At 34.4% G+C, this 17,096-nt stretch overlaps 1 protein-coding gene across 2 annotated transcripts in view; it reads left to right on the top strand.

Moving 5' to 3' along the window:
- Positions 1-17,096, top strand: part of dcdc2 (doublecortin domain containing 2) — a 42,896-nt gene that overhangs the window by 13,428 nt on the left and 12,372 nt on the right. For both annotated transcript variants that reach the window (XM_088601030.1, XM_088601029.1), the window contains exon 8: positions 16,036-16,124. In XM_088601030.1, coding sequence (XP_088457156.1) covers positions 16,036-16,124 — 89 coding nt within the window. The remainder of the gene's footprint in view (positions 1-16,035; positions 16,125-17,096) is intronic.

Genomic DNA, 17,096 nt, shown 5'->3' with positions numbered 1-17,096 from the left:
CTTTATTATGTGCATTTTTCTGTTTATAAACAATGCACACTACACATGATTCGTGCAATGCTTTTATCAGCATTAATGACCTTTAATGTTCAAAACAATTTAAACATGCAATAAAGCCTTCTAAAGTTCATCTGTAAATAAAGATTTATAGTTTCCGAACCAGTCTAATGGTTTCAGAAGGTCTGTCTGTGGATATCTTAGTAGGACTAAGATAGCTTAGCATATCTTGATAGCTTACCTTATCAGTTAAGGTAGTCTTTTTTGTTTCTATAGCTTTACTTGGGCATTAGATACATCCAACATTGCTTTCTTATATGTAAAATGGAAGTATTGATCACATCACCACATCATCCATGAAAATTGTTAATGTTTCAATTTGTTTAACTTTCTGTACCAAAGGAGCATGACCAATTAATTTGATCCTGAATTTGCTGCAGTAAATGTAATTTGGTAGTTCCACCTCCCTTTCCCCTTTGTTGTCTTTTGGATGTGCATGACCGTCATTGCTCTTCTACACACTGCATGTTCCTGTATGTTAATTTAAGAAGCCTACTGTATGATGTAATGCAGGAAAACGTACATAATATAGTATTTCATTTGACCACAAGATGGTAGTATTAGCCTACGTAACAGGAAACAGGGAAATCACTTTGGCTAATTAGTAAGCCATAAAGCAATCAGATGCCCATGTTAATTGGTATAGCTGAATGTGCTTAGGCATTCCTATAAAATAGACCACCAAAGAGAATGGTAAATTGTATCTGAGCTCATTCAGTGCCATTTTCACAAAATCATTTAAACATTTGGAGAACATTTTCCTTATATGAAGAAAGGCATCAGTTCACATGTTATTCTATCAATATGCAGCAGGCACAGGAAGCACCCAGGTGGCTGATAGAGAGATACTAATTTCCCTTGGTGGTGGAATATATCTAGGCTCATACTTTCTCTGATCAAACATTTAGCACCACTGCTTATATTCTGTAATTAATTATTGCTGACTTGAGATTGTGCTATGTACTGTGTATTTTTAATTGACCAAGATTTGCATATATATGTATGTAAATTAATACTGAATGCTCTTTTATAGTCCCATATTAACCATGCCTTAAATACAGAATTTTATACGCAAAGCAAAAATAAAAGGAAAGGTCAACGGAAAATGAACCGTCTTCCTACAATAGTCATATAAGTAAGAAAGAGTCCAAACCTTAAATGCTATAGGGCTAATTTCCAGGTTCAGTATATGCAACTATACCTTAGATCCCCATCACGCAAAGTGATTTTTCACATTTGCATCGGTGAATAAACAATTAGTTGAGTTTGCAACTTCCTTCTCTTGGTGTTGTGAGATTGATTTTATACACATGTACAAAAACAAAATGCACTATACAAACAGAGTTATTAACACTTAGGTTGCCATTAATAAATGTGTAAAAATAACACATTCCTGATTTATAACCATAAAATTTATGATTAGCACAGGTCAATAACTACTATGTTATTAACACCATATTAATGTTTACTTCTTGTGTTTTGGTTCTAAGAGTTTTAGAAAAGACTTTGCAGACCCTGTAGTAAAGAATTTCCACCAGTACAAATAATACCTTGAAATCTTTGATCGGCTCACTTGCCTTTCTTAAGTGTGCTCCGTTGCATGCTTTGTGCTTGGAAGGTACAAAGAAATTATTAAGACAAAAGCTACTCTTTAATGATACAACGATAAATGAATTGAGTTAAACAATGTTATATTTTCTCTCATTTTCCTTTAATTTTTTGTGACCACTATCATAATAGTATATATAAAATAGAATGAATCTTAAAACATGTTTTAAGAAGGTAATGTATTTTATGTACTAGGGTATTATTGAGTAAGTCCTAAAATTTAAATGAGTGCTAGAGTATATGCTGTTTAAACCACCCAAAACCTGTTCTCCAGAGGTTTTTTGCATCTGATGAGTAGCATAACAGGAAGTAATGAATTCAGAATTTATAAAGAAATGACCCAGCGAGATTTATTTAAATTATTCTTCCAGCGGGTATCAGTTGGTATTATGGGCTGCAGAAGAAATCTTCTGTCTTGTCTGTTATTGTGACCTTGGTAAAAACCAAAATGTGTAACATAAAATAAACAATACTATTAGGAACATAGAGAGTGATTGCCTGTCATCCCGTAAATGCAAAAGACAGTCTCATCTAGTGTTAACAAGAGCTAAGCAGGAGAGAACTGGCAGCTAAAATGGACATCTGCAAAATTCATTTACATTTGTTGGCCTCGTTTTTTTCTTAGCAGGATAGAATTTCCAGCTATTTACATGCATCAGAAATGTTAACTAAGTGTAGCAAATCTTTCCCTCATGCAATAAAAGGGATTAAGGTGTTGTGCATGTTAACCAAATGAAAATCTAGAAGATAATCTAAGTTACGTTTTCAAATGCTATGCAGAAAAGGGAGGGGGTATCCAAAAAACTGATGTCCTGCACCGTTGAGATAAAACCCTTAAAAGATCTAAGTTACAAGACAGATGCAGGACGTATGAAACCAGTGTTGACGGTTTTTACACACTGCAAAATTCTTCCTTGTGGCTATCAGTAATTCTATAATAATGTTTAAATAGCCTATTGAAGGCCTTTCTCAGCCGTGTTTCACAAATCAGACCTTTCTCCATGTCAAGAGAGCAACATCCTTATTTTACTGTATGTCTTCAAAAAGATTGAGCTCTGATAAGTGTTAAACCACAGTTTCTTTTTAATAATAGTGCTCTGTATAACTCAAAAGGTCTCCTAATTAATATGTAAGCTAAATGATCAAACAGATTAAACAGTGTAAAAATTCAGTGTGAACAACTCAAAATTTCGCAAAAAGAAGGCGTTATCAAGAAATTTTCCACAATAACCACACAGCTTGGTTTGGTGGCTTTGGGTTGACAAAGTATCACGAACTCAGTTTAATATGCAACAGTTACAGCTGTGATTTGCAGAGTAGTTTTGAGCTTGCAGTGTTGTCATTTCTTTAGTTAATGTGAATGCTCCTGTGAACTCTGAAATTCTCTTGACACAGATTTGATGGACAGAATATACATACTTTATTCCACATTTAGTGGTAGGGTATTTTTGTGTTTAATGTGATAATTTATATTTTATATTTAATTAATTGCCTTTTTTCATTTACAGTGGCTTGCAAAAGTATTCAGACCCTCGCATTTGTTTTACATTTTGTTGCTTTAAAATTTTCAGTCATCACAATTTGAAGTAATATGTTTTTTATATACACAAGTTACTCCCTACATTAAAAGAAAAAAAGAAAAAGAAACAAGTAAATAGATAATATGAAAGAAAATTTGAAAGTCATGATAGCATGAGTATTCAAACCCTTTGCTGTGGCAAACCTAAATAAATCGAGGTGCACAAAACTACTGTATCTTGATGAGTCTGTTACGTTCGTGTGTGTGGTCCATGTGTGTTTTGTTGCTATGTTCCACACTTCCTGACCTCGATTGTTCTCCCTCCCCCATTGGTCCATCATTACATAATTGTTTCCCTGTGACGTCATCATCAATCAGCTTCTCAGCCAATCAGAGTGCATCTTATTTAGTCTATAAGTTGAAGGTTTTCAGAAGGAAGGGGCCTTTTGTTTGACTTTGGTCCTGCTCTGCCCAGCTTCGGTTTGGCTTCGCTTTGTTCGTCTGAGTTTTTGTATAGCTTCGGTTTTGTTGTTTCGTTGATTTGTGTTCATCTCTTTGTACTTTCGTTTGTTTGTGTTATCCTTTATTTAGCCATTACCTTGTTCAAACGTATTGTATCAACCTCTGTGTTCTTTTGTACCCTGTTACCTGTCTACTCTTGTTTGTATTCGAAGCTCACTTGTATAATTGTGTGAACTTTTGTGTATAGTGTTAGTTTAGGTTGTTGGGTACATTCCACACACATTGTTGATTTTTGTATTAGTCACACTAGTTTAGTATGGGTGAGTGCCGTTTGTCTTGTATGGTTTTGGGTATTCAGTGAAGGTTAGCTAGGGTGTTTGAAGACGCTGAAGACCGTGTGTTTTGGGTTTTTATTTTGTAGTTAGGCCAGCTTCCCTCACTTTCTTAGCCAGTTCCATTTTGTTTATTTTCTTTTCTTTGGCACCACTCTAGTTCCTTTTCATTGTGTGTTCTTGTGTCCTATTATGTGCCAGTCACTTATTCACCTTAAAATAATCACTTTTGCACCAACACTTGTTATCACTCTTCCTACTGTAGTTCCCTCGCCAGAACCCACCTGCATCCAAAAACTATCCTAAATGTTACACCACTTTACCCCTAGACACTTGGAGTCGTAACAGAGTCACACAGTTGAGTGCCCTCTGTGTGCAATAACAGTGGTTGTCATCGTTTTGGAATAAAAACACCATTCTTGGTGGGGTTCTTTTGTCAAGTAGTGAATTTCTAGAAAAAGTCTGACAACAAGATCTTAGGAAATAACCGAAAAGCACATATAAAGAGCAGGGCACAAAAATACTGAAGTCTATAAATATCCCTTTGAGCACAATCATTGAAATATGGAAGGTGTATTGTTCCTCCCAAACACTGCCTGGATCAGGCTGTCCCTCTAAACAAAGGAGCCGGACAAGAAGGAAAAATAGGGAAGTGTGAGGCCAAAGAAAATTTTCAAAGAGCTCCATACAGTAGTTCAATGGCTGAAATAGGTGAAAATGTGCATCAGTCAACAATATCCAAAATGCTTTGCAAAACTTAGAGTGGCAAGAAAGAAGCCATTACTAGAAAGTAATTCATGTCATATCCCACATAGAGTTTGCAACAAAGCACCTCAGTGGTTTTGGAAAAATGTGTGAAAAGCGATATGGATAGATGAGACAACACTGTCACATTTTGTTCTTAATGCCAAGTACTATGTTTGGCTCAGACCCAACACAGCTCATCTTCCAATCAACACCATCCCTACAGTCAAGCATGGTGATAACAGCATCATGCTGTGGAGATTCTCCTCAGGATAGACTGGAAAGCTTGTTAGAATTAAATAAATTGGACGGAGCAAAGTACAAACAAATACTAGAGGAAAACTTGTATTGAGAATCTGTGGAAAAACTTCAAAACAACTGTCAATCACAAGCAACTTAATCTGTCGAGAACAATGGGCAAAAAATTGAACTTCTCAGGTGTACTGTATAAAGTTGGTAGTTATCCAAAGAGACATGCACCTTTAAATGGTGCTGTAACCTCTCTTACCTTTAGAGGTGTTTGGTTTGAACATTCAGATTTTTATACCGTGTTGCATTACAATAGATTATTGATGAATCTATTGATTATTACATTTGATACTCACATTTTATGAATGAGTAATGTGGGTAAAAATACATTTGTTAAGATTTCAGATGTATTAGACTATGTTCATTTGAACTGTTTAAATTTACAAAAGCCCTTTTGATTAAAATTACAGCTTTTTATTATAGACCTTTGAGGCAGAAAACCTAAGTACCTATTAAAATTTAAGGAATTTATCAAACCATTATTTTTTTTAACTGATACATCTTATTCATGGTCAGGGGAGCTGGAGGCAAGCAATGAGTGCACATCAGGGTAGGCAGGGTATACCCTGGACGCCAGTCCATCTCGGGGCACACACAGACACAGACATGTACACACTCACACCAGGACAGTTTTCCCAGAAGCCAATTTACCTACCAGTATGTCTTTGGACTGTGGGAAACCATATAAAACTCTTTGCCGATAGCACCCCAGGTCCAACATTAAACGCAGAGCCCCAGTGCTCAGATTCAGTGAAGTTAACCCATGCACCATGTAAACAATTTAAATAAGAAAAATATATCATAATTAGCCTTAGTAGTGTTCTTGATAAAATGTTTAGCTTCTAGATAACCAAACCTTTTGTGGACAAACAGGATAAAAATAACTTTTTTCTGTTACAACAAATGTTGCATCATTAAAACTAAATAGAAAGTAACACTGACATGATGCAACAGTCACAAAAGACAGATTAGTTCTCCTTTCAGGCTATCTATTAAGGTTTAAAATGTATGAAAATCCAGACAGGACACATTTGTCATTGCTTGGTTTCGCCTCTGAGGATGCCACCCCAGTTCAGAGCAGACTGAAGACTTCCTTATGATGCCTTACTAGGTCCCAGAGAGTGAGTGTACATAAACGTACTGTATAGCAGTTCTATAATGTCTGCTAAGACGAATAACACATCAAATCCAGTAAAAACAGCTTTGGTTTGCCATTTTCATTTTCTCACTACAACATACTGTATTGAGAAAGAAACATCAAAGTCTCAGGCAGAATGGTGTGTTTAGGGAATATTTTCTGTCATCTATCTTAAATATTTCTTTTAATTTTATTCCTTGACTTTCTAGACACTTGCAGTTCTGTTTTTTTTCATTGCAGCTGTTACACTTCTCCTAATCTTTAATGCAATTAATATCTGTCAAAAGAAAGTAAATTGCTCCCTTCATGAAACCTGATGTGCTTCACCACTGCTGTTTAAATTTTGTACAATTAAGCATTATAAATATATATTGCATACTGTACCGTAGGTGCTGTTCACAGTGGTTGCTTCACATTGAAAGCTGAACATGTTACATAAATTTCAATGCCAGAACACTCTTTTTCAGTGTGCTCATTTTTACACAGATGAACTGTAACAAAATATTTATTTTAATTGCACACATTAACTGTTGTATGCATATTTAAAAAGTAAAGCACAAAGGCATTTTTTAATTTTACTGAAAAATCTTAATCAATATTTTTCATTTGTTATTTGTCATTAAGTAACAGTTTGCAGGGTTGCAAATTGTATACCTTAGAGCAAACAATAACCAAAACATATTTCCTGTGTTAGGATATGTATAATGAAATCTACAGTACATGCACAAAACTGTAAGGAATTTCAATTGTAAATGTAAAGAATGAAAGTTTTCCATAATAATTTCAAATATATATATATATGTTTAAAAACAGTATTTAATATACTTTACCCAATGACAAAAGCTTCCTGGCCCTGAGCTTATTTCTTTCTTATTTGTATTATTCCTTACTCCGGAGCAAGGATGCACATTAATTTGCTAGGATGAACCAAAATCCTCTTAGAACTAGAGCTCACTCTATTTCCTGTAGCATTAAGTCAACTGAGAGTACAGGACTTCTTCTGTAAGAGATGCTAGTCCATCCTAAGCAAAACCCAACAGAATCTTGCTCCCTACTATATTTATATAGGTGGATTTACTCATGGATACATTGTGGATTTGGATGTTTTGAAAGATGAGTTCAGAGTTTTAATGACTCATCAATTGTGTTAAATCAAGCTGTTGTCTTTTGTATCTCATTTCAATAAATCCTGCATTATATAGATTTTTGTTTTATAATGTATTTTATGAAAAAATGTTTAATCTTGCTTTTACCAAAAACTTGAAAAAAAGTAAATAAATTGGACAATCAGTTATGAAATGTTATTAATAATTTATGAAATGCAACAAATACATTGGTTTCATAGACTGAAAAAAATGGTGACTGAAATCAGTGTGGTAGAAAGTAATAACCGGTAGTGCTGTTTAACTGCATTTTGAATTGGTCTTTTTTATGCTTTGACAGCTAGTAAAGAATAGAATTATGAATCTTTGATCTTGCCAGTTCTGTAAGGCCTTTCTCAACAACAAAGTAACATTTTGTTGTTTGCCAGTTTCCCCATGTGTTCAATTCCCTGTGTTGCTTTTGCAAAACATGTACTTTTGGGTACTATGTTGAATGAAAAATATGCAAATGTGTCTGTCTCACCTGACACTTAAGCATCATCACTACAAAGAGATATCCTTAGAGCATTACTGCTGCTCTTCCGTAAGGTTTTCACTAGCACAATTTGGACAGTTCTTCATGAAGCACTGGCAGGACAAAGAAACAAAACCATCATGCACATTTCCATAAATTATAAGTAACATATTAACTATTTAATCAAAATAATGATTTGAAAAGTGAAAAGAAAACTGAATTTGAATAGGACAATCATACAAATATATAGTTGTGTTCATTTAAGGATTGTTGTACTTTGTTTTCTGGATTTGTTTAATTATTACAGAGGTTTGCATTGTTAACATGTGCAATTTATATACTTGAAGGCTTAACATTATTTAAATTTGTAGGGAAATAACTCTGAAATAGCAATAAGAAAAATAAAATAGTGATGTACAGTATATCCCCTCAAGCAGCAAGACCCAAGACTGGAGTCATTATATAAATATCAAATGATTGTTCTAAAATCTCATTAGTGTATTACAGAAATAACGTCAGAGTGCTACAGTGAATCCTGTCATTAATTTACTTCCTAAGGATAATTCAGTTAACATCATTGTGAAGTTTGATAATAAGTGTGTTTTTTTTATTTTTTTAAGCATTCTTAATTGCATAGTACTGTACTGGATAGCTCCTCCTACTTTTTGAGTTTGGTGTGGAATATTACATCTAAATAATGGACATTTTCTGCTAGTACTATTACTTAAATACTACTAATAAATAACAATAACAAAAAATATAATCTGATTTCTAACTACTACCATCAGTAATCACCAATGATATGTAATTTTGAGGGCTTTATTTATAATGAAATAAAATAAATCAATATATTAAAAGAGTTGTTTCCTGTATGTTCATTCATTAAACAGTTCTTTGTATTTGTTTAATGCACAGTAATGTTCATTTGTAATTGCTGCTGGAAATAAAATAGCATTACAAAATTTGTCACAGTGTACAAAGATTCAGCAGCTCTAAAGACATCAATCTTTTTAAAAAGACTTTGAATCATGAAACATAATAGAAAAAAAAAATTCTACCTCATTGTGACACAGTAAATTGCAAAAGCAGTATATAATAATACTGGTAGGCTTGTTCATCAAGGATTTGTTTTAATGTTAGGTGAAAAAAAATAATTATCATCGCATCAGTTTCATTATTTACAATATTTACCAATATTTTACTTTAGATGTTTGAGTAAATTTAGTATTAGAAGTTGGTATAAATGTGAAAATCACTGAAAGTTATATATTTTTGTGGTGTTAAAAACCTTATAATAGCAATCCCTAAAGTATGTTCAAGTCAGTCCTAATTTTTTTACAGATACTTTACACATACATGCCTTTGAAATGGTTAAGATTTTTATTTGCTAATGTATGGGTATGGGACTGAAAGGCAGTGATTAATGTCCCAACAGTTAATCTTTCTATCAGTAAGGTGAAAGCCAGTTTTATAAGGAAATGAGAAGATTAAATGACACTCTTGCTTCTCATAAAAGAAGATGTTGCCTTTGGGAATTTGATAATCAGCATGTCTCCATTATGATTCCTGTGGTGTAAAATAGCAAAACTAAAACACACACAAACAGATAATTGGAACTTTTTTGGTAGACCTATAGGAGGATGTGGTTTCTAAAAAAGCAACACAAATGTGTGTTTCACTTATTCTTATATTTATGTTTCTGTATTTCCCAGTGTGTGTTTTGTTTTCATATGAAGATGGCTTATTGGATTAAAAGGGTGCTTGCTAAGAGCTGTATCTTCAGTGAATACATTTGAAATCCCTCTGTGAATAGTAAAAGCATATCTAGTTGTACTGTATGTGTGCAAATTATGACAATTTTCTCTCTTAATGCACTTGAATAGGGTGAGGTAATGAGAGCACTGAAGGCTGAAACTCTATATGACCAGAGCACAATTAAGAAGATTGTTGGAGTGATGGGTCTGATTACTAAAGTGGCATTGTCACCTCATCAGAGCTCCGGACTATGGAGAAGGTTGGCTTTGAAACTGAAGTGGCAATTCAAGCACTTCACTTTAGTTTGGAGTCCAGCAATCTTTCAATCCAAGTGTGCTAATGGAATCAGAATTTTGGGCTCTTTTGCTGTGGTCAACTCACATTAACACGAAGGACCTAATTAATTACATTGTATTAATTGCAATACAGGAATATATAAACACTCTTACTGTGTGAAATTGTTGGCCATGCAGTGTATGGCCTTTGAGCAAAATGTGACATTATAAGAAACATAATCGTTTTATTGTGTGACTAAATTTTATTTAAGTTAATATACTGTAATCTGTGCTTGAATGATTACTTCAGTAGTCCATGGAAGTTTCCTTTTCCAACACAAAAAAAAGGATATATATACAGTTATATTATACTAATGCAGAAAATGCATTATATAGCAGGCACATTAGCCACAAAAGCACACTAAGATATTAAAATGAAATAATGTTCAGTGTGATTAGGGATGTAAACAAGCTTTCGACACATACAACATTTTAGATTTACAATACGTTGGCTTCAATGCCATTCTACATTCAGTATGCTGATTTTTCTGAATGCTTACATTGTGACACAAAGTGTCAAACCGTTATGTGAAAAATCAGAGCAGCATTTCCAGAAGAAACTTTAACAGAATAACTTACAGAGTATGAGTGACCTGATAAGAACACTTGATTCAATGTTTCCAATCAAACAAAATCACTAAGTATAGAATTTTATCATTGCTACAGCATAGTATAGCATTTATCTCACATTACGTACCTTTTCTTCAGTGTGGAGTTTATATTGAAATTTAAGTTATCAAATGATATACTGAATTTCCCTGTTCTCCGAATTATCCCTGTACTCAAAAGTAATCAGTAAAATCCTAAAAGAAGTAGAAGTACTGTATACTACCTTTCCCAATAACACAAATTCAAATAGAAAATGTGAATCACAGTTTTAAAAGAAATATATCAGTAAATAAAGGATACATAGCTCAGATATTTTTTTTCATGTTAAATCCAACTAATCCGTAATGAGTATTCTTAAGGTGAAATATATATTTTTTTCTGATAAATCCAAAGGACTTTTTGGATCCATGTTAAATTTGAATGTTGGTAATACTGTAAGGCATGGAAAGGGTTTCCAATATTTTATATTTAAACAGATGACATCAGATTCAATAAAACATTTTCATATAAGTTACAGAAAGTAGCTGGAATATAAAAATGCAGATCTTATTGTAATGTAATTCTTCATCTTACTGTGTAAAATGAACACAATAAACAGATATCAAGAAAAGAGTTAGTGCTGCAATATCAAACTGATATTGTATGCAACATTAATATGTCTCTCTGTCACAGTCTGCTGGTCTGAATGAGCAAATTTTTGCTTTTGTGCCGACATTGTTTAATAATGTTGTAGATGAAGCAATATATAGGTGACAGGAGATTTCCATTAAGGTTCAAAATATTATCTAAAGGTATTTCTGAACTGGAATATGGCTATTTATCATTGTTTTGACAAAAGGTATAGTACCTTGGCATTTCTAAGTATTCATTTCACTCTTTTTACTAAGAGATCAAGAGGCATTGAAGTGTTTACCTTTTAATTTTGTCCAGTCTAAAAAAAATGGACTCCATAGGAAGCGTCCAAAAACTTTTGCAAGGCATTGTAATTGTTTATTATTTTAAAAGTAGAACTGTGTAGCAGATTACAGTAGTTTTTGTAAAAAGCATAATGGGAGTTCGGAAAGGAAAAAATGTATAATGAAATATAAACCCTACATTTAAAGCTGTTCAACATTGACTCCAGATGCAGCTCAGAAATTCAGTGGTACCAAACAATTTGTTCCGGTACTCGTTTGAGAGCTTAAAGATTCATCTTACATGAAACTTTGTCTATGACAATAAATTGAGCCGTGAAATCTGTAAACACTGGGAACACATTTATATATCCTGTATGAATTAGTACTAAAGTCTGCTTTAGTGTTTTTCACCATTGGAAAGTATGAAGTTAAAAAGCAATGGAAAGCATGAAGTAACTCTTTGGTTGTTGTATTTAATGCACCAATTTCTATTTACATATAAAAAAATAATGACAGAATAAAATAATTTAGATGATTCTATAAATAGAGAACTGATGCTGAATAGAAAATATCTATTCCATTTATTTTACACAACAACTGTAAAAAAGAAAGTTATTGTGTTATGGTTTCACAGTTAGAAAAACGAAAACTATAGTCCAGACAAAACTGACTTAGCAGATGACATTTAGTAGAATGTGGAAACAAATGAGTCTGGAGCTGTTAATTTATTAAACCAGATGGTGATGTCTTTTGACACTTTAAAGAAAAGACATCCAGTAAACTACCAGGATAAAATATTATTTCTGAAGTCTGAAGTAAAAGTCTCAAAATATTAAAAGCGTAATGTCTGATGCCAGACCAGCATGTTTAATACCAAGCATGTGTACATCTCCAGCGATTTTCATGGGCAACTGACATATAAAAGATATTGCATTTCTACTGAACAGATAATGACTTTGCAATGTAAATGGGACATTCTATGACAACACAGACATCAGTGTCTTTGGAAATTGTGTTTTAGAGAAGCAGGCACAAAGTACCCAGTCATCTTCAATGCCTAGAGTAATCTGTTGGATTTAATGAGCTAAAGATTTTTAAATTTTGTGTTTAATTTGATTTAGCATTTTTATGAGGCAGGCTCTGTGGTAAATCACATTAAAAATGTTTATAGTCGCATTAACTTTCTTGCTTACACACAGTGCTTTGGACTACAGTTAATAAATGCAACCGATTTCCATAAAATATTCAAAGAAGGCCATTATTGCCATGGTTTTTCATCTCTGCTGCTAAACTTCAATCAGTTTTGCATTTGAAATGCATTAAATGCCTTGGTAAAATGTTATAATCTGTGCTGCAATAATTTTTTTATAGTTAATATTGAAGGAAAGAGAACTTATGTGAGACACATTAATTCCTCTGGTTAATTATTTAAAATGTATTGATTTCTCACTTGTTATTTGAATTTATAACTCATTAACTATTTAAAGCATTCATGTAATTTTCTTGTTTATCAGAGCATACAATAGGATTTTGATGATAAAACTAAAATACTGACATTGCTAAAGCCTGTCTTGTCATAGAATGTATATTAACTGTCTATTTTATTTGTAGCCTTTTTATTTAAGTGTAGGAAATATTTAAGAAGACTGTCAACATTAAAAAGGTTTTGAACAGGGCTATTGCTTGAAATCTTTAGTATCATTTAAACTGTGAGATGGAGGTTGCATTTTCCTTTCTTATTTTAGCAGCTGATGAAACTGCACTTACCATAATGGCTTCAAACTAAATGCGTGAAATTAAAGTTTAGTTTCAGGGAATATTATAAAATATTTCTTCTTCTGGCTCAATCTGGACAAATAGTATGGACCATGAGATACTGCTGTACATACAGTTTTCAGACCACAATGAAAATGTGTTGTTTAAAAGGGGCTTTGCATTGATGATTTTCATTATTTTAAACAATTACTTAAGTTGAGGAAACACTGTGAGTGTATTTACATTTTTGTGTTGCTGAAGTCTTTTAAAATATTTTGTTACACATTTACTGTCGACATATATTTTTGTTTAACCCCTCATGCAAAAACAAGGATGCTGGAATTGCCAATTATGTGTTTTTCACACTACAAACAATGCACCCCAAAACAGGAAAGAATGATGAAGTATACAGTAGGCAGACTCCTCTTTGAGCCATTTATCGGTTAACACATCACAGACAACACCCCTTAGTCCTAAAGGCTCAGTGCCAATGGGAGGAGAGGCCATACAGACCTGACCACAAGCTACAGGCACTCGAGAGGCCAGAATTGTCACTTTGAATGAGCGAACTGCATGACTAATCCCACCCTGCTTTCAGCAGCACTCAGTCAATTATATACCTGCAACACTTGAAAAATCCCAGTCACAGTCAGCTAGTGGCATGACCTGGACTCATAGCTTAACCTATCCACGATTGAGTGTCATTACTGGAGGAACCATTTAGAAGGCCAATGAAGTTGTGTCTTCTGCATAAAATGCTACATTTTCTTCATTACCCACTTCTTTATACCTGATTTAGAATTGCTTGTTATGAAATACTTCTTATATACAGGAAATGGACAAGAATTGGAAACTCCTTGCTAAATGAAGGACACCAAGTGTATTGAAAGCAAATGCTTCCAAACAATGGCTCATGCAAAAATCAAGCAAATAACATCAAAGCATGCTAAGGGCCATGTATAAAAGATGCTGGACAGGTCAAGTTACCTATAATTACTATGGCTGCAAGAGGAGACCTCAGTGACTGAGAGAGGGGTGATTGTTGGCACGAGTTTGGAAGCACTTCACTGGGCTTTAAAAAGCTCAACTTGCTGATGTTTCATGAGTAATGGTTAATAAAGTGATGTCAGCATGGAACTCTAAGGAAGAGACATTATTAGCAAAGGGCAACAGTGGGTAGAAGAACATACTCTAGTATTTATCCCGATATTAATTCACAGTGCAAGACAACTGCAGATAAATTGACTTCAAATTTCAACCTCGGGCACAAGCATCCAGTTTAATCAAAAACTGTCTGCTAAGAACTCCACAGAGAGGAATAGCATATTGTGATTGCAGTGCACAAACTGTTTATCACACCTGCCTACGCACATTTGTGAGTCTGATGGTGAAAAGGGTGCACAGGGAATGAACTACTGAGCTATGGAGAAATGTAATATGGTCAGAAAAACATTCTTCAACATGACAAATGTATGAGTGCATGTGCAAAGCCAACCAAATAGAACTTTACAGTCCTAAGTGCTTGCGTCCAACAGTGAAAGTGTTACAATGCAGTTTAGGACCCTGTGCAGACGGTATAATCCGGAAGTGACTGGAAAGGGGGCTATGGGAAAACACTGTTAGGAGAGGAATGGAAGGGATGGCGAACAGAGGGTGGTGCCGACAGGAAATCCAGGTGCAAGGGGGGGAACGCTGACAAAGAAGTCCAAGGAAGTCCAAAAGGGAAACTGGGGCGCAGTCTATAATCCAAAGCTGGGAGGTCCATCCAAGACAAGGACGATTAAGACGATTAAAATCCTTGGGAAGGGGAAACTCGAACAGGAACACGGAGGTTAAAAATGGAGTGACGAGGCAAGGCGCTCCGAGCCCCAGACTGAGCTTGGTAGGGTCGCCGATCGGAAGCCTATGCCTTCAAGCCGCGGACTTGGGTGACTTGAAGCTAGGCGGGCCTCCGGGTGTCAATCTTCCAATGTAGAGCACCGGGTTTAAATAAAGGACGGAACAGGGGGCAGGTGAACGTGATAATGAAAAACACAAAAGGGTCAGAGCGCCCTCTAGAGGAGGGATGACGATCATGAGAGAAAGGTTCTGGTAATGTTCTGTAATGTTGTAGGACATCGTTTCCTGGCATGTTTTGCAACCATTTTCTTAGAAGGCAAGGTCAATGCCAGGTCCTACTTAATGGTACTGAGTGATCATTTCACCCCATTTTACAGCAGTTCCATCCTGGCTGATGGCGTGTCTGCCAGGATGACAATGCACCCATCCATAGAGCCCATGCAAACACGGGGAGAACATACAGCCTCCAAACAGATAGCACCCCAGGTCTGGAATGGAACCCAGTGTTCCAGCTCTCCAAGGCAGCAATGCTAGGCATTACACCGCTATGTTGCATACTATGTTTTATGACAATATATCATTTTCCATCATAGGCAGTGCACAATGGCAATGCTGATTGATATTCACAAACTTAATTATAAGTACTAAAGGGAATAGTAAAGTATTTCCTTTGTGCGTTTACTATAGAAATCAAATAAGCCAACTGTGGATGTACAGTACAGCTAAAGCACATATGCATAGGTATGCATAAAGATATGTGCAAGCAAACAGTGATCGCAAACCAATCTTTAGAGTATTAATGTGAATATGTAATGAACTGCATGTTATATGATAAAATGTAATGACCTGTTTAACAGCTCTCTCTTTCTGTATATAGATTGTATAACACTTCATGGATTTGTTAGGTTCATATTCTTCTCATTCCCTCAAAAGGTTTGTAACTGTGTGTGTTTTAAGTGCATTTCTTTATTAGGCTTTTGGCAGTCTTCCACATGTCCACCACACAGTGTCAGTATTACTCTGCTATATGTAATATGTTTTTCTTTGTTGTCCTGTGCAGAAGATGGAGAGCTGAAGACTTGGGGAGACAACAGAGAAGATTTAGAACTTGAAGATGATGGTTTAAAAACAGAGTTACCCCTTGAGCAGGTTGGCTTTATTCATTACAAAGTCTTATATTCCTTCAAATATTTCTTATTGAATGTCATATATACAGTATATTGCATAATACAAACAGGAGAAAGCATATGGTAAAGAAATATTTGTTGCTAAAAGTTGGTAATACTTTAACGGTATATACATTTTTTGTACTTTTGCTGCTAGACTTCAATTACAGAATAATTCATACAATATTATATAGTATCTACCAGCCTAACATTTTCTGTTTATAGCTACTAATCCTTTGAGTAATTGAAAATGAAAGTATCATGTAAAAGAATACTGTATATGTCGAAAAAGAAGTAAAACTCAAGTATTCTAACTCCACCATAAAAAAAATCTTCTCAAGCACAATATAATGTTACTACCATTTCTATGTCCTTAATTAAGAGACATACTACAGTATTTATTTAAAAGACACGTTTTTTCCATGTTTAGAGTTGATTGGCTAAACAGATGCAGTTTGGGAAGTATTTTGATATATTTTGGTTTGTTGACTGAGCCCATTACTGCAGCTATAGCTGATTTGTAAACTTGATTTTAATTTTGTTGAAAAAGATTTGAAATCTTTTCTGGAAAACAATTATGCTAAGTTTCTAATTTTGTTTAGACAAAAGCATTTTTTTTATAAAGTAGAATTCTGTTATCCCAGGAACGTCAAATTTAGAGTTGTTTGTCTCAAGCATTTTCAAAAAGAAGCAGTTTGAAATTTGGAAAGAAAAAAAGGACAGTTACAATTCATATTACCCTCTATCCAATGGTTTGGAAGCATAAAAACTCTAGGTTGTAAATACTATGCTGATTCTAATATTGTAGGTAACAATACTGTATTACTATAATAATCATGCAAACCCAGGCTCACACTCCCATGTTACTACAGCAACCAGCTGCATCTCCAAGCAGATTAAAATACCTACCCATGGTATGGGCATTTATCTGTACCACCTGTTCCTAATTAAAAGG

Source organism: Lepisosteus platostomus, chromosome 12 (genome assembly GCF_059453375.1).
Source record: "Lepisosteus platostomus isolate fLepPlt1 chromosome 12, fLepPlt1.hap1, whole genome shotgun sequence".
Lineage (NCBI taxonomy): Eukaryota > Metazoa > Chordata > Actinopteri > Semionotiformes > Lepisosteidae > Lepisosteus > Lepisosteus platostomus.
This window is presented reverse-complemented; position numbering and strand designations above follow the sequence as displayed.